We start from the raw sequence: 26778 nt of genomic DNA, 5'->3' as shown, positions 1-26778 counted from the left end.
GAAGACGGCTTGGGATTTCTAGTCTTCGCCTCACACTGCGACGAATTTCTTTCTCTGCTCATATCTTAACCTTACGACTAATTTTAACCGACTGCGGTTCCAATATCCAATTCTCGCTGAACACGACAGCTCTTTTGGTTCCTGCTGTTGTTCCTTAGACAAAGGATGAAAGGATTATGTACTTTCAGTCTCTAGTGATTGTGACTTTCGTGCCTGAGTCGGCTCTAGGACTGTTGTTCAACGACTGTATATGATTAGCTATTAATACATGGATAATTCGAGTCTTTTCTGTGTTCATCATGAAGTACTGGGTGTCCGATCTTGTGAGAGTTGGCCTGAGGCACCTCACTGATCAGGGTTAAAATTTTAGAATAGGAGGCAAATGCCAAGGATCATGTGACCATCCGCGGCTTTCACATTTGAGACATCCCATGGACATCTCACCACCGGCTTATCAACAGCGCAATCTGCGACACACTTCAATCAAGTGATCATCTAGCCCGGCTTTAACGTTCTAGTTGCAAGCTTTAAGGAATCCGATAGTACAAATAGAAGGGTTCGCTCAAGTCAAGCTTGATAACTTGTCACTTTCTAACGAAGCCCAAGTGACCAAAGTGCTTCCGTGCCATCTCCTTTCTCTTTCTTTCCTATTCCAAACTCGTCAGACACAATAGTGTTACCTATCACATCATCACAATGTCAGGTCTCGACGTTGAAGCTCTCCTCGAATCGACAGCCGCACCAACCCCGCAAGACTCCGCACAGTCTCAGGACCGCGATGACCGCTCAAAGGCCGATAGCAGTGAACGCCGTGATCGGGATCGCTCGCGGGATCGGGATCGCAGACGGCGCGACCGGAGCCGAGAACGACGCCGAGAACGAGATGCTGATGGAGACGAAGACATGAAGAGTCCGAAAAGCGAACACGGCAGTGCTAACGGAAGCCATAGAAGCAGAAAGAGGAGCAGAAGCCGTGAAAGTGAACGCCGTCGGTCTCGTCGTGATCGCTACGGCGATGACTACCGCTCCTCTGGTGACTTTTACCGCGGAGGTGGACGGGCTCGCACTCGATCTCGCTCCCCCTATGATGACCGCTACTACCGCCCCTCGGGTCGCTCTCATCGAGAAGACCGGGAAGATGAGCGACGCTCCCGCCGTGAACGCAAGCGCAGCCCAAGCCGGGAGAAGTCCCCAGAGCTCAATGAGGATGAACGTGACAGGCGTACCATTTTCGTTCAGCAGCTTGCGGCACGGCTAAGAACGAAGGAACTGATCGCTTTTTTCGAAAAGGTTGGACCCGTTAAAGAAGCTCAGATAGTCAAGGATCGTGTGAGTGGAAGGTCTAAAGGGTAAGCTTGGTCCTCTTCTTGGAACGAGCCTGTCGACTAACGGCTTAATAGTGTTGGTTATGTCGAGTTCAAAAGCGAAGAATCCGTCGCGCCCGCTATTCAGCTCACCGGACAGAAGCTTCTAGGAATCCCAATCATCGCACAATTGACGGAAGCGGAGAAGAACCGCCAGGCCCGTAATCCAGAGGCCAGCAGTGGACATAATCACGCTGCACCATTTCACAGGTTATACGTGGGTAATATCCATTTCAGTATCACTGAAAATGACCTCCAGAATGTCTTTGAACCGTTCGGTGAACTCGAATTTGTTCAGCTGCAAAAGGACGAAGCAGGTAGAAGCAAGGGTTACGGCTTTGTGCAGTAAGTGACGAACTTGCCTGTCTTCGCGCTTGCCCTGCTTTGACTGACAAATGTTTCTGTAGGTTCCGTGATCCCAACCAAGCCCGAGACGCATTGGAAAAGATGAATGGCTTTGACCTTGCTGGTCGCGCAATCCGCGTTGGCCTTGGCAACGATAAGTTCACCCCTGACTCGTCAGCGCAACGCTCGCAGGGCCATGGTGCAAACCAACAAAATTTCCAGGGCTCTTCGTTCTCCGGCCAAGGAGGACGTGGTATCCAGGCTGGCGGTACCAGTAACTTCGATCGTGCCGGTGGCCGCGATTCTGAAAAGGGAGCCGGCGCTAGTGCTCTGGATGATACAGACGTTGCCGGTGTGAACTTCAACAACTATAGTAGGGACGCATTGATGAGGAAACTTGCAAGAACAGATGAACCTGCCGAACCTGCTGCCGATGATAAGCAGAAGGTGCTCCGACCCAAGACAGAAACCAAGCCGTTGCCTGTCAATGTCAACATGGCAAGTCGATGCGTTTTGCTTCGTAACATGTTTGACCCTGCGGAGTAAGTTATCTGTATATTTCATAGTTCGCATTCACTAACCAAGGTACAGGGAAGAGGGCGAGGCCTGGATCAAGGAGCTGGAGGATGACGTCCGCGCTGAGTGCGAAGACAAATATGGCCATGTTGTTCACATTGCACTAGATCCCAACTCTCAAGGCGATATCTACCTCAAGTTCGACCGAGTCCAAGGCGGCGAGAACGCCATTAAGGGTCTCAACGGTCGATTCTTTGGCGGTCGACAGATCACCGCTCAGCCTGTCGTCGATGCCGTGTACAGCAGTTTGTTCTCCCGCACAAAAGCAATTTAGTGCACGAGCAACTTCGTGAACACCTACCACACATGCATGACATGGTAGGTATCTCATCTAATCAGGTATTAGGCGCAACTCGTGACGGTCAAAAAACCTTTGAACTTTGCAATTTGATCTTCCTGCTGCGGCATGGTGCTTGGGTAACGCTGGCCCTGGTAGGTGCCGATCTTCCAACGTCTCGCTTTCGTGGTTGTCATATGAGCCGGAAGGCTGTTGTGCAATGATTTGTTTATAGGAACTCCGCATTATTTTAGCGCAAATGGGGAACTTCTTTGTACTCTGACCAAACTGTAGAGCAATGTTTCGGGGTACCGGTCCCTTCAAGCCCATTAAGAAGTGAGCCATGTCACTGTTGTATTGTACTCTCGATGACATGCAACACGACCACGCAAGGTAGTACCTCAGGATGTCAACCGGGTAGGTATGTTACCTGGGACCAAAAGGTTTCCCAGATCGCCCTTGAAGAATGAAGGACTCTCTTCAAATAGGATCAACATACCTTGTTTGATTTAGATAAGAACGCCTGTTGTTTTTGTGGTGATATAGAAGATAGCTCATGCTCCATTAAACTGCCTCCTTTGGATTCTGCAGAGGTTGCACATCAATCCCGTCGTCTTATTTACCATATGATCTTCTGGCAGTATGGCAATAGCGTCAAGTTTTGAATGTGAAACTTGTGATATAAATTCAGAAAGACTATCCCAGCTTATTAAACACTCCTCATTCACAGAACCTTGTATTCCATCTTGATAACTTCCTTAGAACTTTCCGGACAAGCAGTCACAAACATGATAGAAAACGTCGCCAGCTGCGCATCTGAGACTGCTGGCATCCAATAGCACGATGTTTATTTCTCTTACTTAGGGCGCCGAGCTTTGCCTAAATCCCACGCACACGGTGAATCATAAATTGTGATAAATTCTCACTCTCCCAAGTGTTGACCCTGACTGAGCCGATTGCGGACACAGAACAAAGGACTCTTCAGCGATCCTCCTGGTCTGCACTCATCATTCTCCTTCCGTGGTACATCCAGACCGCCAGAAAATGGAGATGCATACCTTTCGCCAGGAACTTCCTCCAGCTGAGGAGGCCCGCAGCCGTCCCGAGCCGAACGCCAACGGCGTCAATCCTGGGCTTACTCCGGACGAGGATCTTGAAAGGCTGCTCCGACGCCACCGTCCCGACATCGCAGCCGTCGAGTTTGGCCTGAATTACAGCCTGGAGTGGGCGACACAGCACTTTGCAACCAAGCTTGCAGAGCTCTGGAGGAAAGTGGAAATGTTCGGGCATATCTTTGCGAATATTCCTGACCCTGCCAGAGATGATCAGCTGCCCATTCGTATCAGGAGCTACCTCGTTCGCGTCTCGCACAGTTACCTGATGCCCCGGCTGCTCAGTAGCCCTTACACGAGGTGGGCCCTGGTTGCCAGAGCGATCAACGAGTGGCTGCTTGACTGGGTTCTGAACGAGACGGTGATACAGGGATACGACATGGTTTTGGATGCCGAGTATCAACTCTTGAAACTCCACCTACTTCGTGGTAAGTAACGTGGACTTAAAAGTCCTGCATGTCCATGATTCTCCCGCTAAGACATTCCGTTTAGATCTTGATCCTTTCGTGCGAAGACTCGTGCTCAATGCCATGGTGAAAATCATTTGCGAGACTCTGTGCAGGCCTGGATTCAAAGAATTCTACTTGGAAAAGCACCGGTGGCTTGTGGAGAAGCTGTGGCGGTACATTGGACGTCTTGTTCCAGACATGCCTGAGTACCAGACCGACGGCCGCACCAGAATCGCACAGATTATCGCAAAGGCGCAGACTCTGTTGGTCGAAATGCTTCTGACTCATCTGGAGTATGTGCACTATTTCCCGGAGTGTGATGAGCTCTTTGACCCGGTTGAGATGGTCAACAAGGACCCCCAAATCGACAGAGATCCAGACGATCTCGCGAATAGACTTTTCAGAGTCAAACTAGGATTCACTCCCGTCACATTCATTCGCAGAAATTCCGAAGAATCATGGACCTCCGAGATTGTCTTCCAGAGTGAGGTGCTGTTGAGACCCGAGAACAGCGCGGCACTTCTCCCGGATTGGTTGATATTTCGAGACTAGTGACCTTGAGAGGCTCGAGACGGTTGGGTGACTGTATTCAAGGCTTCTGCGTGCGGCTCTTGTCATTTGGTCTTTTCCGCCTTCTGGTATGATACCGAGAGACATCTTGCTTTGGAGTGAGTGATGGGGTCTTTGCATTCTCTCAAGCACTCATTCCGCCTCTGGGATGCGCTCGGGTCGGCGATTTGCTTTGAGGATTTTGCGTTCTTTTTTCACAGATCCTGGTCTGTTCCTGACTTCGCTCTTGTTCGCGAGCGAATGTGCTCATTAGCGAAAGAGACGACAAACTGTGACTTAATGTATGATAGGACACCAGAGAGATCAGGCGTTAATGATTTTCAATGGACGGCTGAAAGGATCGCTAAGGATCAAAGCCACATTGCTACCTAAACTCAGGTCATGTTGGCCGTAGTCAAAGAAGGCTCGGATTGGCGAATCCTGAGCTTAGCATCAAAAGAATGCAGTAGCCCCTGTAGAATGTGACATCGATCATCCTTGATGCATAGTATTTCGATCACCATAATCCACTATTACTATGCAGCTTGAAATAGAAAAACCACAAGGGACGCAATCTACCGGATAGATCGCTGTGCAGTCTCTGCCAAGCGGTGAAATGTCATTATCACCAGATCAAACTGCCGTTGCATTTCTCCGTCGCAGAGACGCTCGGGCCGCACTCTCTTCGCTGATCTCCGACACCAAGAAAAGGAACACTTCAGCATGAACCTGCGAGGGCGTCAATAACTCAGTTCTGAACATATTTCAAAACCCCCGTTGCCTTTCAATGCCTTCACCTTCATGATTTGGGCTCCTGCGAGGCGAGTCACTGTCCGAACGTGGACCTTGACCAACTACAGTATGTCGAGCTTTGCTCCTGTTTCCCCTCCCGCAAGTCTTATCTCCGACGCCGCTATACAGATCTCGGAGCTGTGTCTGCAATGATCCTGTGAAACGTTCGACGCGCTTACTGACCTTATGTTTGCCTCAAGCTTCCATTGCATTATCAAAGCGTCATCACAATACTAATTCGACGGCGTCCGCCAATTCCCGGACTGTCAAGCGGCCAGAATTCCACGACTACTTTGTTACGCACCTGCCATCTTCGTCGCTACATCCGGATCCCAGAGGACTATCTAGTTCCTACCATAAACTTCCTCGCTCCGCTTCTGTACCTCATACCGGTGCGATATCACATCCGCCGACGTCCTTTCAGGCGCTGGTTGACCGCGAGACTACCGTCGTCCGGATACCGCTACGCAGTGCGAAACACCACTTCGGTGCAGCCACATCCCGTGGGACTCGTGTGTCGAATGAGGATACGCACCAGGCTGGTGTCCTTGATATTCCTGCCTTTGCGAAGCGTCCCCCTGCGTCCGTGACTATCAAGCGGGCTGTGGGAGCAGGCACCGCTGCGCCTCAAGAGAGCCGCGGTGCAGATAGCGCCAGCGGCGACCCGCAAGTCTTCTACTTTGGCGTATTTGATGGGCATGGAGGGACAGAATGCAGTACATTCTTGAAAGACACGCTACATGAATATATACAGAACACGGCGGCCGAATCTGAATTCCAGTCGAGCCTGAGCAAGGACCGAGAGGGCCACTTTCCCAAGAATGAGTCTGAAATCCCATGGGGAGATCTGCCCATCATACAAGGGGGCAATCATAAGAGAATGGCGGAAATGGAGAAAGCTCTAGTTCAGAATTGGAGAAGACTAGTTGGAGGTTACTTCAAACGATTTGTGCCAGCCCACTTCTCGTATTGTGGAAACGGCGCTCAAGAAAACGGGAGCGCGTCACGCAATGGGGAATGCCATGCATGGGGTGTCACGATTGAAGAGATTCTAGAGTATGCGTTTCTGCGTGCGGATCTTGATTTCGTTTCGGCGCAAGCCGCCAGAGAAGACGATGAATTGGCCAAGGCCCATAAGCCCCAGTATCAGGATGACATTCTGTACGGGCCAAAGCACACACAGCAGCTTGGCGGTTACAAACGATTCAAGGGAGGTAGCACGGCCAGTGTTGCCCTCATCTCGACTCCGACTCCCACTCCGTTCTGGCACCCATCCGCTCAGTCAAGCCTACTGATCTCGCACGTAGGCGACACGAGGATTTTGTTATGTTCTACTGCAACGGGCGAGGCCATCCCACTCACCTCCAATCATCATCCTTCTTCCCCAATCGAAGCAAATCGGTTGAGACGATATGCCGCCACGTTTGTAACCGATTCCTTTGGCGAGGAGCGCATGAGTGGTTTGGCCAATACGCGTGCCTTTGGCGACGTCCAATCGAAACGCATTGGCGTGTCTGCAGAACCAGAAATTCGGCGCATCGAGATGTGTCCAGCAGAATACTCATTCCTAGTCCTCATGACTGATGGAATTAGTGGAACGCTCACCGATCAAGAAGTTGTCGACATCATCAAAGAAGCAAAGACGCCCGACGAAGGCGCTCGAAACGTGGTCAACTTCGCAACGGAAGTGACGAAAGAAGGGGACAATGCAACATGCCTTGTTGTCCGTTTGGGCGGCTGGGAGCGTCGACTGGAAGGAGGACTTGGAAGTCTGGGGACGAAGGAATCCCGAGAATGGCGTCGACAAGAAGCAACTGATCCGCGCAGTTCACGGCGATGAGCACAAGTGACTGATACACATAGTTGTACATATTTTTTTGTTTGTAATTCTTCACAGAAATTGCTGGTGGCTAAGCACCCTCCGTATTTCTGCTGTACATACATTCTCTTGGGCTTGAGGGCCGAAAGGAGCTTTCTTTTGTTGGCTTGAACTGATATCTGTACTTGAGATACTGGGATATAGATCAAATGAACATACAGATGCGCTGTAATATTTGGGCCTGGCTTTTGATACTGATGCAGATAATCCGCAAGCAGCTGCCTATTACGGAGTACTTGATACGGAAGTTCTGCTGAGCACGGGGCTCAACGAACATTATTCTTATGGCCAGCAGATTTATGGCCATCTCGTCTGTGTCCTCAGTCTGATCATCTTCGCTCATCCTGCCAATTGTCTCGAGTAGAAACAAAGTGCCGTTTGCTCTTGACTCGACGCTGCGAAAGCTTCCCTCGCTGCTTATCGGCCTTATCGCCAACATTAACACACACGACCAAGCAACTTTCCCCAGACGTCTCCTGATTGCCCGTCCAACTAATCGGATTGAAATTCAGGGCTGTTCAACCAACGCGACACTTGGCCTATCTCTGTTTCCCTACGCTCATTTAATTCACCTTACTTCCCCTAAGCCCTTGAAGTTGTTTGTCATCCGGGGAGGGTCGCGTCACAGCAAAGCGGAACTCGTCGGTACGTGCTTTACAAATCTCGCTCGGAAAGCTCTGTCGCTCTCCACAACTAATGATTTGTCTTTTATCCCTCCTTGGGACGCCAGACTCATTGATTGTGGTTATTTTAGTGTTCAATAACAATCATTCACCTCCTGATTTCGATCCGTACCAACCGAGCGCAGCTTTATCACAAGTCTCATTTCGCTGGCCATTGAAACACTTGGGATAAGACCTCGCTGTGCGGCCGCTGCGGCGTCACTGTTTTCGTTATCTTCAGCTTATCCTCCATTATTATACTTATCGGTTGCTCTACACCTTACCTGCTACAACCCTTCCTATCCGGGGCGATTTCTCTATTAAACATATTGCGTGTCGCGCACGTTTCATCATGAGCGCCAGAACGAGAAAACAAAAAGCAGCCCTGGCTGCTCAAGCAGAGGATAGCGACGTAACGGCTACCAGCAACGGCACAACGCGGAAATCCCCGCGAAAGAGCAGATCTCCTTCTCCTGACGTGGAGGCCAGAGAGAATGTGTTTCTCTTCATTCCGAACCTCATCGGTAAGAAATTGATATGCAGGTTCCCTCATCTGAATGAGACACTGACCGCTGCCGCAACGGTCCAGGATATGCCCGAGTTTTCTTGACCATTGCCTCCCTTTACTACATGCCCCTCCATCCACGAACATGCTCTTTACTATATAGCGTATCATGCTTGTTGGATGCTTTAGATGGATATGCAGCGCGATACTGCAATCAGTCCACCACCTTTGGTGCGGTGCTCGACATGGTGACGGACCGCTGCACAACCGCTTGTCTACTGGTCTTCCTCAGCTCCGCATGGCCCCGGTGGTCGATCATTTTCCAGAGCTTGATTTCTCTGGACCTCGCCAGTCATTATATGCACATGTACGCCACCCTTAGCATGGGAGGATCTGGCCAGAGCCACAAGAATGTTGAGGCTACCAGAAGCTGGATTCTATACCAATACTACCACAGCAAGGTGAGTGCGATGAATTGTCTACGAGTCGAAGAATGGCATGACTGACTGAGACTGCAGACTGTACTTTTCATCTGCTGTGCCCTCAATGAGCTTTTCTTCATTGGTCTTTATCTGCTCTCCTTCTCGTCTCCTATCCTCTCGCCCTCCCTTCTTCAAGCTCAAGATCCCAGTGCGCCTCCGGCTCTCGCTAGCCCATGGAGTGCCGGAGCTTTGGAGCTTGCCCGGGCAAACAAGATTGACAGCTTCTGGCCTTGGGTTATCACCGGGGTCTCTGCTCCAGTCATGGCTCTGAAGCAATTCATCAACGTCGTTCAGCTGGTTAAGGCTAGCAAGTGGCTCGCTGAGGGTGATCTTGCCAGACGCAAGGCTGCGCGGAACGGGAAGACACTGTAGACTGCTCGATCAGTGCATCGCGCAGGTGGACTAGCATTCCTCACCTGGGAGCTTTGTCATGATTGATACTCGACTGTCCGCGGCCAGCGCTTTTTGCTCGATTTCGGCGCTTCATCCTTGAATTGATTTTCGAGAACGGAGCCTTTGACTTTACTTTGTTGGGCTCCCAGCTTCTTTATGCATGGCTCGGTGCTACGGTCCGTATACTGACGCTAAGAAGCAGCTCTGGCTGCAATTATCGTTCTGCTTTCTTTTATTTATCCGCTTTGTGGGGACACACGGATTCCTTCAAAGCATCTTACGAAGAAGCAGGCATTGTGGTCCGTCTGGTTGTGGGATCCTCTTACAGGCGAATGTTCGCACAACGGATGCCTGCTCCAGGCATAATTCTTAGTATTCTTCTTTCCTTTTAATTTCTCCTTCTTTTCTTCTTGTCAACTAGGTTTGTTTCATTGCGCCTGCTAGGTATTTTTAATCTGTTTGTGTGAATCAGTGGACATATTCGAAATGCTTGTTAGCAGATCATCATCATCGTCACTATGGCTGGGTGTATCTGGGGTAGTCAATGACCAGGAATGATTCTGATTCTGTCTATATATCATCAGTAGCAATTTACTGTTCCTTAGGTAGCTATTCCAGAGGTATGAGTGTTTTGTATAGCTCCGAGTCCCCAGGTGCTTGCGTACTGCTACCATCGGCTTAAAGTGGATTCCGCCGGCTCTCAGTCTCCGGTGTCGGCGCGCGGGGTGGCATCCACCCCTCCATGCCTTGAGTGATATTTCAACTTCTATCGCTCACCTTCAGCTGTTCTTCAGTTCCCAGGTTCAGTTCTTTCCTTCTAAATCTATACTCACAATGCCGTCATATAACATTGTCGTTTTTGGTGGTGACCACTGTGGTCCGGAAGTAAGCAAGAGATCCCGCGCAGATACTCCTCGAGTCGGGATAGCTAATGAGTATACTTTTTGACCATAGGTGACCGCCGAGGCAATCAAGGTGAGCAGCCAACAAATGTTGCTGTCGACGGAAACACACACTGTGTGGCTTCGGTGCGAATAACCACATGAGCTAATTCAGATCCGTCAAATGCTAGGTCCTCCGTGTCATTGAGAAGTGCCGTGACGACGCTACCTTCAACCTCCAGGATCACCTGCTCGGTGGTGTAAGTGACTCACTTTCAAACTGACATTCCTTCGGCCAACAATCGCTCACAAGAACCCTCTAGGCATCGATCGACGCTACCGGATCTCCCCTGACCGACGAAGCTCTGGACGCCGCAAAGAACGCCGATGCCGTTCTCCTTGGTGCTATTGGTGGGCCCGTACGTGAACAATCTTCTCATCTCCCCAGGACCAATACCAAGAAGAGCGCGAAAGCTAACGCAACCCGTAGAAATGGGGCACTGGCGCCGTCCGCCCCGAACAGGGCATCCTCAGACTGCGCAAGGAGATGGGCACATTCGGTAACCTGCGCCCCTGCAACTTCGCCGCCCCGTCGCTGGTCGACAGCTCCCCCCTCCGCCCCGAAGTATGCCGCGGCGTCGACTTCAACATCATCCGCGAATTGACCGGCGGCATCTACTTCGGCGAGCGCAAGGAGGACGACGGCAGCGGCTACGCCATGGACACGGAGCCTTACTCCCGCGCGGAGATCGAGCGCATCACCCGTCTCGCGGCCCACCTGGCCCTGCAGCACAACCCCCCTCTCCCCGTGTGGAGCTTGGACAAGGCCAACGTCCTCGCTACTAGCCGTCTGTGGCGGAAGACCGTGACGGAGGTCATGGCCAAGGAGTTCCCCCAGCTCAAGGTCGAACACCAGCTCATCGATTCCGCGGCCATGATCATGGTCAAGGAGCCCAGAAAGCTCAACGGTATCGTTGTCACCAGCAACTTGTTCGGTGACATCATCAGTGACGAGGCGAGCGTTATCCCCGGCTCTCTTGGTCTCTTGCCCAGCGCTAGCTTGAGCGGGATTCCGGATGGAAAGGGCAAGGTCAACGGTATCTACGAGCCTATTCACGGTAAGTTGGTTCCTCATGTCGTCTACGGTTCATTGGGGCCCGGGTTTTGCGATTAAGTGTACGCTGACGCGTAAAAAACAGGTTCTGCCCCCGACATTGCAGGCAAGGGCATCGTCAACCCCGTCGCCGCCATTCTCTCCGTTGCCATGATGATGCAGTATTCTCTGGGCCGCATGGATGACGCCAAGGCCATCGAGGCCGCTGTCCGCAATGTGATCGAGGCCGGTGTCCGTACTGCCGATATTGGCGGCAAGTCGACAACTAGCCAGGTCGGCGACGCTGTCGCTGCTGAGTTGGAGAAGCTGTTGAAGCAATAGTGGATAAGTATCATGATGTTCGCAGCTCTGCTCTTACACAAAAGCAAGTTTTCTCGGTTTTTCTCGTCGCACGAGTCAATTCCAGTCCCATGTGATGTCAAATGGGATTTGACTCGATCAGATTTAAATAGATATGACACAATACTTATTAATCATCACTTCGTGGCCATTGGCCCGTGGTTGTCCCATAGCATCTGATGCCCCAGCCGTGCGCTTGCTCCATGTAGTAGAATATAAAGGTAAGAAATGGGTATCTTAACTGGCAAACATAGAATACCAATAGCAAACCCCGCCCTCATGCACCTATCGCTTGGTTGAGAAATGAGAATCCGTCGCGAACACCATTTTGCAGAAAGCCACCCGAAATCCACATAAGACATACATGGGCAAAGTCCAGTAAGGACTGCCATTCCTATCGTATTACAGGCTCCCCCATCCAGTCCGGCTCCTCCAGACCACCGACCCTGCCCCCGTCAGCATCCCCATTGGGATTGCGTCCCTCAGCCCCACCATCATTGACACTTCCGCGAAGGGACCGGCGAGCACTATGCCTTCGGGTCCGTCCATCCGCAGAGGCAGAGGGGGCATTGCCCATGCGTCGCCGCTCGTCGTCGCGCGCAAACACCTGGAACCCGCGCACATGTGTATCCTTTCCGTTCTGATGGTTCTCCGTCACGCGCATCTGAATCACCATAGCTTTCAGCACGTTCCCCGCATACGGGTCGTCTTCGTCGTCCTCGTCGGCACTTTCGCCGTCGTCGTAGTCATAGGCCGCTTCGTCATATTCAACTGGGTTCTCCGAGTCTGAAAACATGTAGTCTGGCCATGCGACGCCCTTAGACTTTCCTTTGCCCTTGCCCTTGCCGTCCGGGAGACGGGTCCGCGTGCGCTTCGGCCGTCGCCTCCGAACCCAGCCGCCGTCCCGGCCTCCCACGCCTTCCAGAGGGATATCGACCCAGCCGCAAGGCCCTTCGCCTTCCCATGTTGCGAACTCCACCAGGTCGTTGCCGCCCATGCCGGCTAGAAATACCATCTTGGTAGGTGTGTAGCTTTCGTCCATTTCGAAGTCGAGGTAGACGCGGATTTTGACCACTGCGACAAGCTTGAAGAAATGCAGCGTTAGCATGTGAGGCTGCGGCCCATCCGATTGCCAGTACTGGGTGGGTGAAGGGTGACGGAGGGCCGCAACACCGCAGCCTGGTTTGTGTGTCGAGACGGTCCACGAGGCTAGGGAGGATATTTCGCGGAGGTTACTTGGTAGCGGCGAGGGCGATCTGTCTGCGGAGTAGAATGAGAGGGGTGAGCAATTGTCCCGGTACATGATGGGCCGCAGAAATCATAGAATGGAATGGATCATGTGCTAGCTTACCTCGATCGTGCATCAATTCATCTTCGTCTTCTTCGCCTTCCAACTCCTCGCCGGCCATCTCTTCCATCTCCTCTGCGGAGAAATCCCTCTCTTCCTCCTCTGGCTCCAGATCTAGACGCCGATGTTCCATTTCGAAACTCTGATCTACCTCCTCCTCTTCCTCGCCCACATCTTCGTCGTCATCTTGATCGTCCTCATCCATCATCTGCCCTCGCTGACGGCCAGAGACTCCCCGCCCGAACAGAGAAAACAGGGCAGCTTGCGCAGCGGCACCAGGGTGGGCGGGAGCGGGCTCGGCCATCTCGACGGGACCAGAAGGATGCAATTGCGGGATACCCCGCGATGGAGGCGTCTGGAATTGGGGTTGAGCAGATACATGGCCCAGTCGCGATCTGTTTGTTTGTGGCCGTGGGGATTCGTCGGAGTCTGTTTCTGGAACTGGCGCGGGGTGTCTTCGGAGGAGGTGATGGCGAGGCATTGTGTGGGCGTTGAGGTAATTTGAGATAGTCTGCGTGGGTTTTGCGTTTATCCAGGCATTTCACAGGCTCATGGTGTAGGACGTGCACGGAAAAGTTGGCTCTACTCCGTATTCTGAGCGCGGAATCTACTCCGACCTTCTTGATCTTATCGCGTCAGTCGAACAATTGTATCTCCGCGTTGCTGTCACGTGCTGCAAACAGAACAATGAGCATAGATAGGAAGTCGGGGAGTAAAGTAGAAGATGAGACGCTTTTCAAATCACTATGAGTGTCAATATGATCAGTAAGCAGGTTGAACCGTCTAAGAAAACAAATTTACTAGAAGATATGGTATGATACAACGACGAGCAGCCGTAACAAATCGGACCCAGGCATGGCTGGCTGCACATGAGCCAAAGAGTAGGAGCAGGATGCGCTGTTGAAATTCAAACCCACTCCCAACTCCAATCCTGGCCGAAGTCCTTTCTATTCCTGAACATCCACGTAACCCAACTTCTGGCCCATCTTGATACGTTGGCCTTTCTCAATGGTCCAGTTCCATCCTCCTTCACGTTTCCCTTCATCCCAGCCAACATCGAATGGTTTCCTGGTTCCCGTTGGAGCCTCAAAGACAAGCACGATGGAGCTACCCAATTGAAAGCCACCCATTTCTTCTCCTCTCTGCAGGGGATGCCCGCCTAGGGTCCTGCTTGCATGGAGGTAGGTTGCCTCAACAAACCCGGGATATTGCTCGCCTCTCTGTGCGGCAAGTGCTGCAGCCCTATCTGCAGCCGTGTCTGTTGTGAGACTGTTCGTGCGTAATTCTGCGTCGAAATTGATTTTAATGGACCCCACATTCGTGGCGCCTACCGGGATATAGCTGAAGAAGCCCCATCGCCAGCGACCCAATAGAGCAACTCGTTCATTGAGTGTAAAAAGACCAGGTAAGTGACGTTGAAGGTAAGGAGAGACAGAGTATAGTTCGCCTGCAAAGTGTCGACGGCTCTCAACGACCCATGGCACGGGAGAGTGGAAGCGATGATAGTCACCCGGCGCAAGATAGATTACCACGTAGTAGAGTGCATTGTTCGAAGTCGGCTTAGGCGCGTACCACGGAGAGCCGTCCCCGCGAGCAAGATCGGCCTTCACTGCATCTTCTGAAGCAGCTTCTGACTTTGTGGATGCGTCCAAAGAAGCCGCACGTCTCCGTGCCCCTCCGTTGTCTCCTGCGAGGAGGGTCGGCAGCGTGTAGGAGATGCCGTTCACTTTGGCAAATTCCTCATCAGCTAACATGTTAGCTGCATCTTTTTGGGATGGTTCTGCCATGTGATTCATAAACTTCTTGCTGTGATCGGCGGTAGATGGTGTGGCAGCACCTAGGAGCGCTTCCAAGCTGTACGTTACACCCTTGACCTGTTCCACCTCACCGCGGTCGATCAGACCAAATTGCAGGATGCGGCCATCTGATGGGGAGATAATGGCGCGAGGATCGGGATCTAATGGTCGAACGCCCGGCTTTAGTTTGCGATAGAAGAAGGCGGCGAGATTCGGATACGTGTGAAGATCTGGTTCGGCTACCTCATCCAGATTGACACCGAAAATCCAAGAATAGAGTTTGAATCCGGGAACACGAAGATAATAGGGGAGTTCCAGCTCGTTGAAGCGCCCCCACCAGCGAGACATTGCCTTAAGAGGCAATGTTGACATGATCTGAACCTGCCATGGTCCGCTGGGCCTGACTCGAGGGCGTGGAGGGGGTCTCTCGAAATCAAAGGACTCTCCAAGTGCTTCCCTCTCGGCGCGTTCTCGTTCCGCCCGCTGTGACTTGTAAAAATGCAGTAAACCCAGCAAACCAATACCCAGACCAACGGGAATCGGGTACCATTCTACTTTTGTGGTTCGCAGGGCAAATCGAAGTCGAGATCCAAAGGAGCCCCTTGGCGACGAGTGCTCATGATTCTTCTGGCCATTATACTGCTTCCACGAGTTCGTAGAAAATTCTCTAGGACCGGTCCTGCGTCGACCAGTTGCTCTGAAAGACACCATATCCATCACTCTAGCTCTGCCCCCATTAGGGGGGATCGTGAGGTTCCGGCGAAAGGGCGCAGAACAGTTGGAGAGGCACAGGGCCATTATCGCTGGTCTACTCCAGAGACATCATCCCATAAGGGAGAAGAGATAGCGATGATGTATGTGACGTACTGTATAAGCAGACTGAGATGAGGTGGATTTCTTATCAGCCAAACTGTATGCATTATTGATGATATTCTCTTGAAAGTTTTGCGTCATGCGATGCTCACCGCCCGGCAGAATAAGCCGTTTAATCGGCTTCTTCGATGCTCTGCAGCGTCTGTTGTTTATCCCATCTTTTACATTGGATTTCTCTCTCTTCTCTAACTTGTCCTGTCTCTGAGTACTTGAGGTCATTTAAAACAGGTAGCTTATTGAACAGTTTCTGCCTGAGACTCTACCTCCTGATGGTGGGGTACTGAGCGACTGACAGAGGAAAAGGACACCGTCATCCTCAACGCCGCTCTCTCTCTCCGCACTCCGTCTTCTTCACGGTTCCATTTCTTCTTTCGTTTACACCTGTTTTCGCCCAAGCGAAGAATGATTATTCCACATGAACTTTATTGCTTGAATATTTGGCTCCGTTCTTGACGTTACGAATTCTGAACACTTGTCCCTCATTTCTCAGCCTTCACTAATCTTGAATCCCGAACAGCTACACCGTTTTATGTACCTGAAAGGATTATGAGCACCTCTCAGCTACACCTTCAGTCAAACTTTTGAAAGAAGAAACCTAAGCTTTCCAGATTATGGTGTCCAATTCTTCTTCTGATCAACCAACCGCGGCGTTGGAGATCGCTCCGCGCAGCATCACTTTGCACGTACTGTGCCCGTCCCTACCCGATCGCTTCACCTTCGATGATCTTCCCCTCTCCACGACTGTGGCTGGTCTCAAGGCTCGCTTGACCGAATCAATACCAGGTCGTCCAGCGCCAAGTAACCAGAGACTGATCTGGCGCGGAAGGGCACTTGTAGACGATGCTATGACTCTGGAAAGTGTCCTGGGCCCCATGGATGTATGCTCCACCGCAAATCTCCATCATTTGGCTGAGCCTCTCATACATGGAATATTTACTGACAATCAATGATTCGCTTAGAGTACAGAATATTCCATGCATCTTGCTCTCCCACCACCCTCCACCACCGCCTCCGCTAGACCCTCCATTCCATCCGCTCTCGACTCCCCTGCAACTCGCCGCCTACCAGACCCTTTTCTCAATAGAGCATGGTCCTCTGCACTTCCGACTTCTACTCAGACTTTCAGGCAAAGGGGCCCGATACCGACCGCCGTGCCACAGGAAGCTGAGATCGGACTTGCCCTTCAGCGTAACATTGACCAGATTCGCCGACAAATTCGGGCCACCGAGCGACAATCCAGATCAGGATCGCAGGGAGTCGCAACCTCAACTCCCTCCGTAGCTCAAGCAGGCACACAACAGCGGACGGGTTTCTTTCAGTCGAGTTATCCTCCCACGAGATGGCCAACAAGAATACATGGGCCACTGGACCCTTCAGACGTTCCCTCACTCCGATCTTCGCCCGCTGGTCCTTTGCCCTCTACGGGGACACAGGCCACGAATCTCCGTACTCGTCTGGATGTCCTACAGCTACAGATAAACTATGCCGAGGACCAGCTTCAACTGGGAATCGCACCTCCGGCAGAACGAATAATTCGTATTCGTAATCAGCTTTGTGAGATGCTAGACGATCTTTACAGTGATCCAAGCGCCGAACGCAACGGAAACATTGAATCGTTGCTCTCCCGTATTTTTAACGTTTACACTCGTGCGGATCAACTCCGCATTACGCAGTCTAGATTGCAACCATCTCACCGGGCTACCCACACTTCTGCAAACGCGGAACAGGCGCGCGCTCCTCTGTACCTTCTGTCGTCGCCAGGTGGGTATCAAGCTCTAATCGCGTCTCCGGGCGTGTCAGATTCGATTCAGGCGTCGCTTGCTTCTTTTCATGCAATGCCAACTCCTGAGTTTACACCCGTGCATGCTCCAGCTCAACCAGCAGGATTACGTGCCAATCAGGAGGCTGTAGTCATGGAAAATGTTGTTCGTCAAGCTGTGCTGAACCAGCGAGCGGTGAACAATGGACAGGTTGGTCTGTCCAGGCATATTAGACGCATCTGGCTCTTTGTCCGGCTGTACTTTTTCTGCTACATGTTCAGCGAGCCAGGAACTTGGTTGCGAGTCTTATATGTTACACTTGCCGTGGTTGCCTCTCTTCTTTCGGAGACCAGTATTCCGCGTCAGCTGTACAATATGACAATCGCTCCTCTCCAGCGTCACCTTGAAGGATTGGTACATGTAGCTCCTGATGCTGCTGACAATAATGGCGCTCGGGCTGCTGGGAATGGCTCTGGTAGGCTCAACGACAATCGTGCCAGCCTGCCCGATCAGCTTATCCAGGGTGTCCGGCGATTGGAACGATCTGCAGCGCTCTTCATTGCCAGTCTGGTTCCCGGGGTGGGCGAAAGACAGATTGAGGTGCGAAATGCAGCCGAGGCAGCCCGTAACGCGCAGCTTGCACGAGAAGAAGAGGAGCGTCGCAGACAGCAGGAGACCGCGAACAATAGCGAAAACAGTGCTGAGCGGCAGGAGTCTCATGAGGAAGCGAACGGCGCAAATGAGCGCGTCGAGCCAGCCGAACAGAACGCCATGACTACAAATGAATCCGAGCCTTTGATACCCCTTGAACCTGACGAATGAGCGCAACAGTTTCTCTTCTTTTACATGAGCGTTGAACTATCGCATGTTTAGTTAGCCTGCATTTTGAGCATCCTGATGTAGAGTAGCACATACGTTGAAAATGAATTGGCTCTTTCTACCTCACAATTGGGGATTGCGTAACAGGTATTGTCTTCTTCTCTAGGTGACTAAAGACCCAAAACCTCTTAATCTATGTACGTTCCTGGTCTAGGGTATCTGTTAGAGATTTCTATTCACACCGCCCCCTACGCTCCATTCACAACTTCAGGCTGAGCTTTTCTGTAGACGTATCCTGGGGCGCAGTGGGAAACGCGGACGGCGGCGCCATAGGGCCTGTATCAAACGACTCCTCCCCATTGAAGTGCCTACTCATCGCACACATCAGTCCTACATCCCAACACAACGACGAAGGAAAACAAGAGTCAAAGAAAGTACTCACCAGCCCCTCTCAGCACCCGCACTGAGAAACCCACAGTCCCCATTCTTCACACAGTCCCATCCACCTCCAACCCCCTTCCCACCCCGCCAATCCGGCACCCTCGTCCCAGACCGCAGGATCTCCGTCCCCGGAGCCAATAACGACACAGTCGACGCCTCAGCTCCACCCGTGACAACCCCCCTCCTCCGCCGAAACGTACTCAGCCCCGCCGTAAAGACATAAAAGTCCTCCGTCGAGCTATCCTCGGGCATGGCACCCGTCAGCGCCCGGCCCATGGCGATCAGCGGCGCCGCATGCGAGCAGATAAGCAGCGCTTTGCTGGTCCGTTGGTCGGGGCGCTGCGACGCCTCCAGCGCGGCGATCTCGGCGTCCACGTCGGCGATTATGCCTGCTAGCGCGGTGGCAAGGCGATCGTGTAGCTGTGCGATGGTCTCGCCGCGGGTGGAGGGGATGAGGTGTGGATTGTGCTTTGAGGGGCCCGCGGGGAGGATGCTGGGGAAGTGGGTGTGGAGGGTTGAGGGTGGTGCGGGGGAGGGATGATGGAAGAAGGAGGTTGGGCCGAACCATTCTCTGTCTCTGCGGTTAGCAGTGGTATCTTATGTTGGCTGGGGTGAGGATCCTGGTAAGGCTAGGAGCAAGACGCCGAGACTCACCCTATCCCATTCTCGATCCTGACATCGAAATCCGCGCACGGCTCGATATCGCCGCTTTGCTCGTGCTGCTTTGCCTTGAGCGCTTCGACGCTAGGCTGGATTGTCTGCAGGCATCGGTAGAATGGGCTGCAGTACACGCTGAACGGCTTAGGCTGGAACCCTGGGCTCACGATATGCGTGGCCAGCTCGTGCGATTGCCGGACGCCATGGGAGGTTAGGGTTGGGTCTGCGGGATTTCCGGTCGGAGTTGGGAATTGGGCTTTGTATGTGCCTGTTTTGTAGTCGATGGTCCAATTGAGGCGGTGCTGGAGGAGGCATTTTTAGTGATTCTGTACGGAGACCGGGGGACCTGAATCGGGGAGGGGAGTGAGTTGAGTCACCTACGCCATGGCGCGTTAAATATATTGTGTCCAAGGGCATTTTGACAACAGTTGAGGGAAGCAGGTGATGCAGGGATAAGTACAACAGAAAGGTCTTAATCGGAATTCCAAGAAAGTCTTCGATCCCAGGACAGTCAATCTACCATTCTCAAGATTTGCGGGGAAACCAGAAGCAGAGCCAGGCGGTGGAAGTTGAACCTCGGTCCGGATGTGGTCTACGTCGAGAAATTTACCAGCGCTTAGGGAACGGGAAATCAGAATGATGGACAGAATAGCCGACTGAATTGAGATAGGTGCAAGTTTCACACTCCAGTAAAACTATCTATGGCGTTCCTGCCAGGGTATTATCCTCAACTGCTCGCCAAGACGCCTCGATCATCGAGCATTTTCCTCGCTCCTACATCAAAACCAAGCCATGCTATTGCCGACACACCGACAAGACCTCAAAACTTTTATTTCAATTCTGATGGAGTTGTCTAGTAGAAGAAGCCGAGGAGCTTGCCAGCAACGTGCTTGCGACGGGCCTCCTCGTGATCCATGATACCGGCGGAGGTGGTCAGGACGACGTAGCCGAACTGACGAGAGGGCAGGAGCTGGACGGCCCACTGCTCGATGTCCTGAAGCTGGACGGGGTAGCGGGGGTTGATGACACCGCACTTGTTGAGACGACCGTTGAGCTGGATGACGATCTTGCCGGAGCGGTGGTCATCGACCTCCTCGAACTCGCCAATGTAGCCTGGCAAGAAGTCAGTAAGGATGTAGCGAAGATTTAAAAGCTGCCAAACACAAAGAAAGAAGGAGTTTTGGAAACTTGTAAGATCTTCACATGTTTCGATGAAACAATCTTCAATATATCGGGTACTTAAAGGGCAGACGTTGTGGAGTGGGTTAAGATTCGAAACCGCCGCCTAGTTATCAACCCGAGTGATGATGTCCTCCCCAAATCTTAGAAGTTTCCAAACCTCCCTTTCTTCAGGATGGTAGCAAGTTTGGGAAAAAAAACAAAACGTACCGTGCTTCTGCATGACGCTGAGGAACTTGACAATGACCTTGGAGCTAGGTCTGATCAGGACCTGGCGCTTACCGGCCTTCTCGGCGTTGTTGATGGCGTTGAGCGCATCGTTGAGGACGGAAGTCTTGACCATTTTGACGGTTGGTTGAGATTCTCAAATCGAGGAAATGTAGAAATGAGGTATCTAGAATTCGAAAAGCCCCTCTTCCACCTAGAGAAGCAAATTTCTCACCGCACGGGATCCACCATGCTGGAGAAATTTTGCTCCCGGAAGAGAGAAAACGAGTCAGCCACCAGTAGTCTTCGAGCGCAAAGAGTGCCCCCCAGGGGTTCTTAAGCCCGTGTCGTGATGAGAGAAGCGTATCACCCTGCACCTTTTGGCTTCTTTGTTCTCGGTCGCCATTTTGACCGAATTGAGAAAAGAAAGCCAAAGACCAGACGGTGATTGCTCTCCCAGACTAGCTGGGGGGCTGTAAATGAATTGATGATAGCGAGCAGAACATACCTCGAGGTCGAATTGACGGCGTTGGTGAGGACAGAAGGTTGGTACAGGATCGAGCTCGGCGCAAGAAAAATACGGTGAGGTTTTTGCGGATGTGCGCGCTTAGGGTTTCCGTTATTGTGCCCTTATCAGTCACCTGCTGATAGTGATCACGCCTCACTTAATGCCTAAGGCATTACAACGGAGACAAAGAATGTGTTAGACCGCAAAGATTATTACAGGGCCAATACACAGCACACAAGCTCTAGAAGCGATTCAGTCGAAGCGAATAATATGTTGGCTACCCATACGTTTTATTAATGTATCATTTCCTCTATACAGATTTTTCCATCACACCTCAATGTGAGAAAGGGCAGGATTATACGGGACTTTCAGTGTCAAAAGGGATTCATCGCTATGTTTCTCTTGAAGGGGGTTACATGACTTCTTGGGGCATACATGACGTTCACGAAAATGCTAATGAGGATCTTGGTCTAATTAAAACCGCCGTAGAACAAAATGGCACAGGAGGCAAGGGAAATGGTGCTAGTAATAAAATGGGGAGAAGGAAAGGAAGGGTGTCGAAAGGGCAGTGATGTGTCAGAAGATAAATAACAGGGGTGAAGGTGAAGGGTAAATCCGAAAAAGGAGAACAGTGTGCCCAGCGGATGCCTGCATGGTTGGGGAGAATTGGAAATAGGGGAGGGATATGACAAAAAGGGTTGAGGAATCGGATCGTAGGGGCGTGATACTTTAGCTCAAAAGAACTTCGATCATATCAGGGTAGGGGGCGTTGCCGTGAGTGCCGACGTGCGATGCTCTTATGGATATGAACAAGTAGCTTGCAACGTGTACATGCTGCATGTTCAGTGCCCTGAACTGTACTCACATCAAGGGTAGGGGCAACGGGCACGGCGTCACTTCCCATGCGGCACCTTTTGTAAAGCGCTTTCAGTGCAAGGGGAGCCGTCTTCTAACAGCAATGGTTATGTAGCATGGCCGGGTTAGCATGCATTTAAGCCATGGCAGCCGCCGTGGACATGTTGACCTGACGCTTGACCTGCTCGCGTGTCCACCGAGCGGTGTCAATGGTGCGAGGGCTGTATTCCCGGTTGTTCCTAGTCTCCCTGACTAGCGCGGTGACCCATTCATTGCGGAAGAAGCTGGCAAACTCTCCATTGGGGAATGTATCGGCAAGATCACTGGAAGCTCGTTAGGAAAACCGTAAAAAAAAAAAAAAAAAAAATCAAGGAGTCAAAGGAGAGAAGCCATACCCAAGAACGCCCATAGATGCCCTCATGAGACCCTCACTACGGCTGAGGTCCTGAGAAATGATGTGAAGGAGCTGGAAAATTGACTCAACATAGGGCTGGAGCTGAGCGGCTGCGACATTATTAGCATAAGTCAGGTGTGATCAATCAGGTATCGCTACGTACCTTGGGGCTTGCCCTTGTAGGTCAGAAGGATACCACCCCAGGCATCCATGATGCCCTCACGAAGCGAGACAATGTAGTCAAGCATTTCCATAGTTACGTCGGTACTGGCTGTGACGGCCGATGCCTGTTGAAGGACCTGAGCAACGACAGGCAGGTATACATCGAATTGGGTCCCGATAGCCTGTGCAATGTCTCCAAAAGTCTCGAGAATCGCGGGCTTAAGCTGATTGGTAGCACTCTGTGACAAACGGTTAGCCAGCGATTCTTTCCAAATTCTGCATCATCTTCATCCTGGTTCCTTACCCTCAAGTTGTTCAGCAGGTAGTTCATAAAGGCATCGCAGTAGGGCTGAACCTTCTCGTTCAAGGCACGGGCGATATCACTGACCAGGCCAATGGCCATGGAGCAGAGGGCTGGCTCTTCCTGGTTGCCAAGAGCATTGTACAGGAAAGGAGTGAAGGATTCCATGTACTTGACAAACTCCTCCTCCAGAGCGCTGGCGATGGCACCCACAGTGGCGAACACAACGTCGGGAACGCTGGACTTAGGTGGAACGGTGGAGAGAACCTGGAGCATGACGTGCATGATACGGTCCGCCTGGGGCTTAATCTCCGTTTCGAGACGCTGAACAATAGCCTGCCGACAGGTCAGTGATGAAAATTTCTGCCAAGAGCGCATCAGAAATTCTTACCAGAAGCACACTGGTCAATGAGGTTTGCATCTCCTCCAGGGTGATACGATCCTCGACACTGACAACCTGTTGCTGCATGGGGACAGTTTGCTCCAGACGCTGGATCATAACATCGGACAGTGTCGCGACCAGGGGCAAGCTGTCGTTGGCAGCGTTGGTGACGAACGAGTTGAGCACCTCGTATCCAGCGGTGCGGAGCTGGTTGTCGGCATCCTGCCTCTCTGTGAGGGTAAGGAGGGACTTAACGCTGTCCTGGAAGTGCTTCGACAGCGGGTTGGTGTGAGCACCAACATCACCGGCGAACCGATCGGCAACGTTCATCAAAGCCCAGCAGCAAGAGCTGGCAATCTTGGGGCTACTAGCAAGGCCGTTGAAAAGGCAAGTAATAAGGGGTTGTAGGTGCACGTCAGGGTCAAGGGTCTCAGAGCAGAAGTCACAAACGCGGCCGAGCGCGTAGGCCGTAGAGTCACGGACCTGGATGGAGCTATCCTCCATCATGCTAATCAGAACACTCAGGGCCTGCTTGATCAAAGGTTCCAGAATCTTAGGGTCGGGGCCGTCCATAATTGCGCCGAAGGCGGCAACTGCGGCATCACGACGACGCCAATCCTCGTTGCGGATGTTCTCCTCGACGAATGACAGGACAGGCTGGATAATATCACCCTGCACGCACTGCGCGTAAAGCTGCAGGGCCTGGTAAGCCGCGCGGGAAATGTTGTACTCGTCCTCGGTGGCATCCTCGTCTTGTTTGCACATGCATTGCAACAAGACAGGAACAACTTCTCTGCAGGCGACTCGGGCAAAGCTGAAGAATGGGCGAACTTCGGTGGCACCCTCGGCTTGGGCCTAGAAGAACTTGTGTCAGTTCTGTTCGGTACAGAGATTTGAGGAGGGAAAACGAACCGCGGCATTATCATCCTCGATGGCAATTTCCTCCTCGCAAACGGTGCACCAAAACTCAATGGCGAGCTTGGCAACGTCTTCCTCTTCGCTCTTCATGCCCATAATGCTTAGGCCAAAGAGAGCCTTCTCCATATAGAAACGCATCTTCTCATAGTACGAGCCCATAATCCGGTTCAGGCAACCGAACGCACCAGCCTGGACACGGAGATCATCGGCCTGCGTGGCCTCGCAAACAACCTGCATGATGTAGTTCCGTTCGCCCTCGTTCTCCATGTTGGAACGCACAAAGTCCACCGAATCACTGAGAGCCTTGATGGCGGCATTGCGAATGTCCATGTTGGGCTCCTCGCGCCGGGCACCCTGGACAACGGCCGTCAAGATGGCATTAGAGTGGGCAGCCAAACTTTCCCGCAGCTCTGGATCTTGCGACTCGCAGATGAAACCAATTGTGATGAGTGAGGCTTGTTTCAGCTGATCGGTGCCGGTTGCAACGCTCTGAACCAGGTGGTTCATCAGCTCTGGCCATTCGTTACGGGGAAGCTCGATGGCGGCGATCGAAACGATGAACTGAGCAGCAGACTGGCCGGCCCGGGCATCTTTGGAAGCTAGTGTCTTGAGCGCAAGCTCCTTGACCTGCGCCTTTACTTCGGGGCTAATCCCCGAAATCCATCGCTCCTGTACCTCCCTTAACTTGGCGAGATCTCTGAAAGTGAAAGCGTTCTTCAAGGCTAGACCAGCGGCGGTTCTGATGTGCGGAGCGGCGCTTTCGTTTGCCAACTCTTGACCAAGGGTAGTGAGGTAACCGGCCTATAAGAAACAGCAAGTTGAAAGATTAGCAACTGGGGTGTTGAGCGTCAAACGAGAGAGGGGGGGGGATGGCGGCTGGACGTACGAAGTCAACCTCTGCCGCGTGGAGGAGTTGTTGTTCAGCATTTGTACGAGTCGTCGCATCTATTATATAGATAAGCAACCAAAAGTCAGTCTTCGATGCTCAGATTAGGACGATATATATATGTAGAATTCGAAAGAAAGAAAAAATCCTTCATATAATGTTTGGGGGGGGGAAGGTGAGCAATATACCTGGCGACAAGGTGCCCTCCAACACTTGAGTGACGTTCATGTTGCCTTAAGCGGAAATCACACCCAGGATCACAAGGAAATGGAGGAGAAGAGGACAGGGAAAGGCGGGGGAAAGAGAAAGATAGGGATCGCTTTTTGATTTGACCAAGGATGGGCAGTAAGGGATCGAGAGAAAAGACTTGTCCACAAACAAAAAGGAGTGTTTGGTGCGGACAGTTGAGAGGATCAAGGAAGATAGGGAAAAAAAAAAAATAAAACGATCTTGGAGGTTCAGATCAAAAAGGTTGTTTTTGTGGATATGACGAGGCATGCACCGGGTCGGAGAAGAGACCAGACAGCGGACAAAAGATGTGGTGAATGCACGCCAGAACAAGGGAGAAAAAGGGAGAAAAAGCTATGAACAAAAAGCCCCCAGAATCTGCTTTGATGACGGAGAGACGCTTGAAGGGTATTGCACTCTGTAGTGGGGTGAAGGAAGGATAGATTTGGTAGGATTTGGGTTTTCTGCGAGTTTTCTGGAGGATAAGGCTGAGGAGAGGGAAGGCGAAGGGAGAAGGATAGATGGACAGAATTCTGCTTTCTGTTTTGTCTTCGCCTCTGGTATATTTTCCTTTCTTTTGATGCCAATAATGATGGTATGGAGACAGTTGAAGCTAGACCAGCAGACTAAGGCTAAGGATAGATACTTGATCGTACTCTGTATCTACTCCGTACACTTACAGAGAGGTCCGGAGTCTCTACGGGTACTGGCTGCTGAGACGCACCTGTCACGTGATGACACATTTCACGTCGCTTGGCAAAGCACTGAGACAGACAGCAGCAGCAGTATCTTATTATCTTATTTGCAGGGGAGTAGATATTATTTGACCAGCAGATCTTTTCATTCTTTTCTCAATAACTTCTAGAGAAAAATACCTACCTACCTACTGTTCCTCTGCAGGTCCAGATGTAAGGTAGAGTCGCTTTCGTCATTACCGTACTTTTACTTTAGTAGTACCTACGTACTGTGGCTGCCCCTCGCTCTTCTTACATAACCACTGCTGAAGAGTAAACACAAGGGGGGAAAATTCCTCTCTTTGCTTGTTTTTATTTTGCTGCATTGGAGGATCATTTTTTCCACTGTGTTTGCGTTGGCCCGGGCGACCGATCCCCGTCAGGGCGTCAACCCCAATCAGCGCACAAATCCTCGCACTAGTCGGACTCAAGACTCAGGACTGTATGGGTTGGTCTGGGATTTTGAAAGAGATCCACCGGTTGATGGGGCTGAGAAAATTTTGGGTGGATTGGAGAAGGAAGAAATTCATATCCTCACTGTGTTTAAACAGAACACGACTGTAATTTGAAAAATGTATTGAGCATGGCAGATATGTTGGGATTGTCGCACT

The 26778-nt window shown here is 51.6% G+C and overlaps 9 protein-coding genes across 9 annotated transcripts; 6 read left to right on the top strand and 3 right to left on the bottom strand.

The window, feature by feature from the left end:
• Positions 1-696: 696 nt before the first annotated feature.
• Positions 697-2559, top strand: CDV56_106199 (putative RNA splicing factor (Pad-1); the record flags this gene model as incomplete). Its single annotated transcript, XM_026759818.1, has 4 exons — positions 697-1349; positions 1401-1709; positions 1772-2251; positions 2301-2559. The coding sequence occupies 4 exons, from the start codon at positions 697-699 to the stop codon at positions 2557-2559; spliced, it is 1701 nt and encodes a 566-aa protein (XP_026615633.1).
• A 1047-nt stretch (positions 2560-3606) lies between these two features.
• CDV56_106062 (uncharacterized protein) lies at positions 3607-4675 on the top strand (the record flags this gene model as incomplete). The annotated part of the gene is made up of 2 exons (XM_026759681.1): positions 3607-4102; positions 4167-4675. 2 exons carry the CDS (start codon positions 3607-3609, stop codon positions 4673-4675), a joined length of 1005 nt encoding a protein of 334 aa, XP_026615632.1.
• An 858-nt stretch (positions 4676-5533) lies between these two features.
• ptcA (type 2C protein phosphatase PTC6) lies at positions 5534-7304 on the top strand (the record flags this gene model as incomplete). The annotated part of the gene is made up of 2 exons (XM_026759506.1): positions 5534-5606; positions 5665-7304. The coding sequence occupies 2 exons, from the start codon at positions 5534-5536 to the stop codon at positions 7302-7304; spliced, it is 1713 nt and encodes a 570-aa protein (XP_026615631.1).
• A 1053-nt stretch (positions 7305-8357) lies between these two features.
• CDV56_105735 (CDP-diacylglycerol--inositol 3-phosphatidyltransferase) lies at positions 8358-9364 on the top strand (the record flags this gene model as incomplete). The annotated part of the gene is made up of 3 exons (XM_026759354.1): positions 8358-8529; positions 8595-8971; positions 9029-9364. The coding sequence occupies 3 exons, from the start codon at positions 8358-8360 to the stop codon at positions 9362-9364; spliced, it is 885 nt and encodes a 294-aa protein (XP_026615630.1).
• Positions 9365-10219: 855 nt separating this feature from the next.
• Positions 10220-11701, top strand: leu2A (3-isopropylmalate dehydrogenase LEU2; the record flags this gene model as incomplete). The annotated part of the gene is made up of 6 exons (XM_026759179.1): positions 10220-10270; positions 10340-10360; positions 10458-10526; positions 10590-10685; positions 10757-11384; positions 11466-11701. 6 exons carry the CDS (start codon positions 10220-10222, stop codon positions 11699-11701), a joined length of 1101 nt encoding a protein of 366 aa, XP_026615629.1.
• A 412-nt stretch (positions 11702-12113) lies between these two features.
• CDV56_105420 (anaphase promoting complex subunit DOC1) lies at positions 12114-13548 on the bottom strand (the record flags this gene model as incomplete). The annotated part of the gene is made up of 2 exons (XM_026759039.1): positions 12114-12979; positions 13071-13548. The coding sequence occupies 2 exons, from the start codon at positions 13546-13548 to the stop codon at positions 12114-12116; spliced, it is 1344 nt and encodes a 447-aa protein (XP_026615628.1).
• A 466-nt stretch (positions 13549-14014) lies between these two features.
• CDV56_105250 (phosphatidylserine decarboxylase 1) lies at positions 14015-15661 on the bottom strand (the record flags this gene model as incomplete). The annotated part of the gene is made up of 1 exon (XM_026758869.1): positions 14015-15661. The coding sequence occupies one exon, from the start codon at positions 15659-15661 to the stop codon at positions 14015-14017; it is 1647 nt and encodes a 548-aa protein (XP_026615627.1).
• Positions 15662-16347: 686 nt separating this feature from the next.
• Positions 16348-18318, top strand: CDV56_105048 (uncharacterized protein; the record flags this gene model as incomplete). The annotated part of the gene is made up of 2 exons (XM_026758667.1): positions 16348-16614; positions 16696-18318. 2 exons carry the CDS (start codon positions 16348-16350, stop codon positions 18316-18318), a joined length of 1890 nt encoding a protein of 629 aa, XP_026615626.1.
• Positions 18319-20266: 1948 nt separating this feature from the next.
• Positions 20267-20935, bottom strand: CRP27 (40S ribosomal protein uS8; the record flags this gene model as incomplete). Its single annotated transcript, XM_026758445.1, has 2 exons — positions 20267-20526; positions 20803-20935. The coding sequence occupies 2 exons, from the start codon at positions 20933-20935 to the stop codon at positions 20267-20269; spliced, it is 393 nt and encodes a 130-aa protein (XP_026615625.1).
• Positions 20936-26778: the final 5843 nt, after the last annotated feature.

This window comes from Aspergillus thermomutatus (assembly GCF_002237265.1).
Source record: "Aspergillus thermomutatus strain HMR AF 39 chromosome Unknown NODE_61, whole genome shotgun sequence".
Lineage (NCBI taxonomy): Eukaryota > Fungi > Ascomycota > Eurotiomycetes > Eurotiales > Aspergillaceae > Aspergillus > Aspergillus thermomutatus.
Note: the sequence above shows the minus strand (reverse complement) of the source record. Positions and strands in the feature narration are given on the sequence as shown.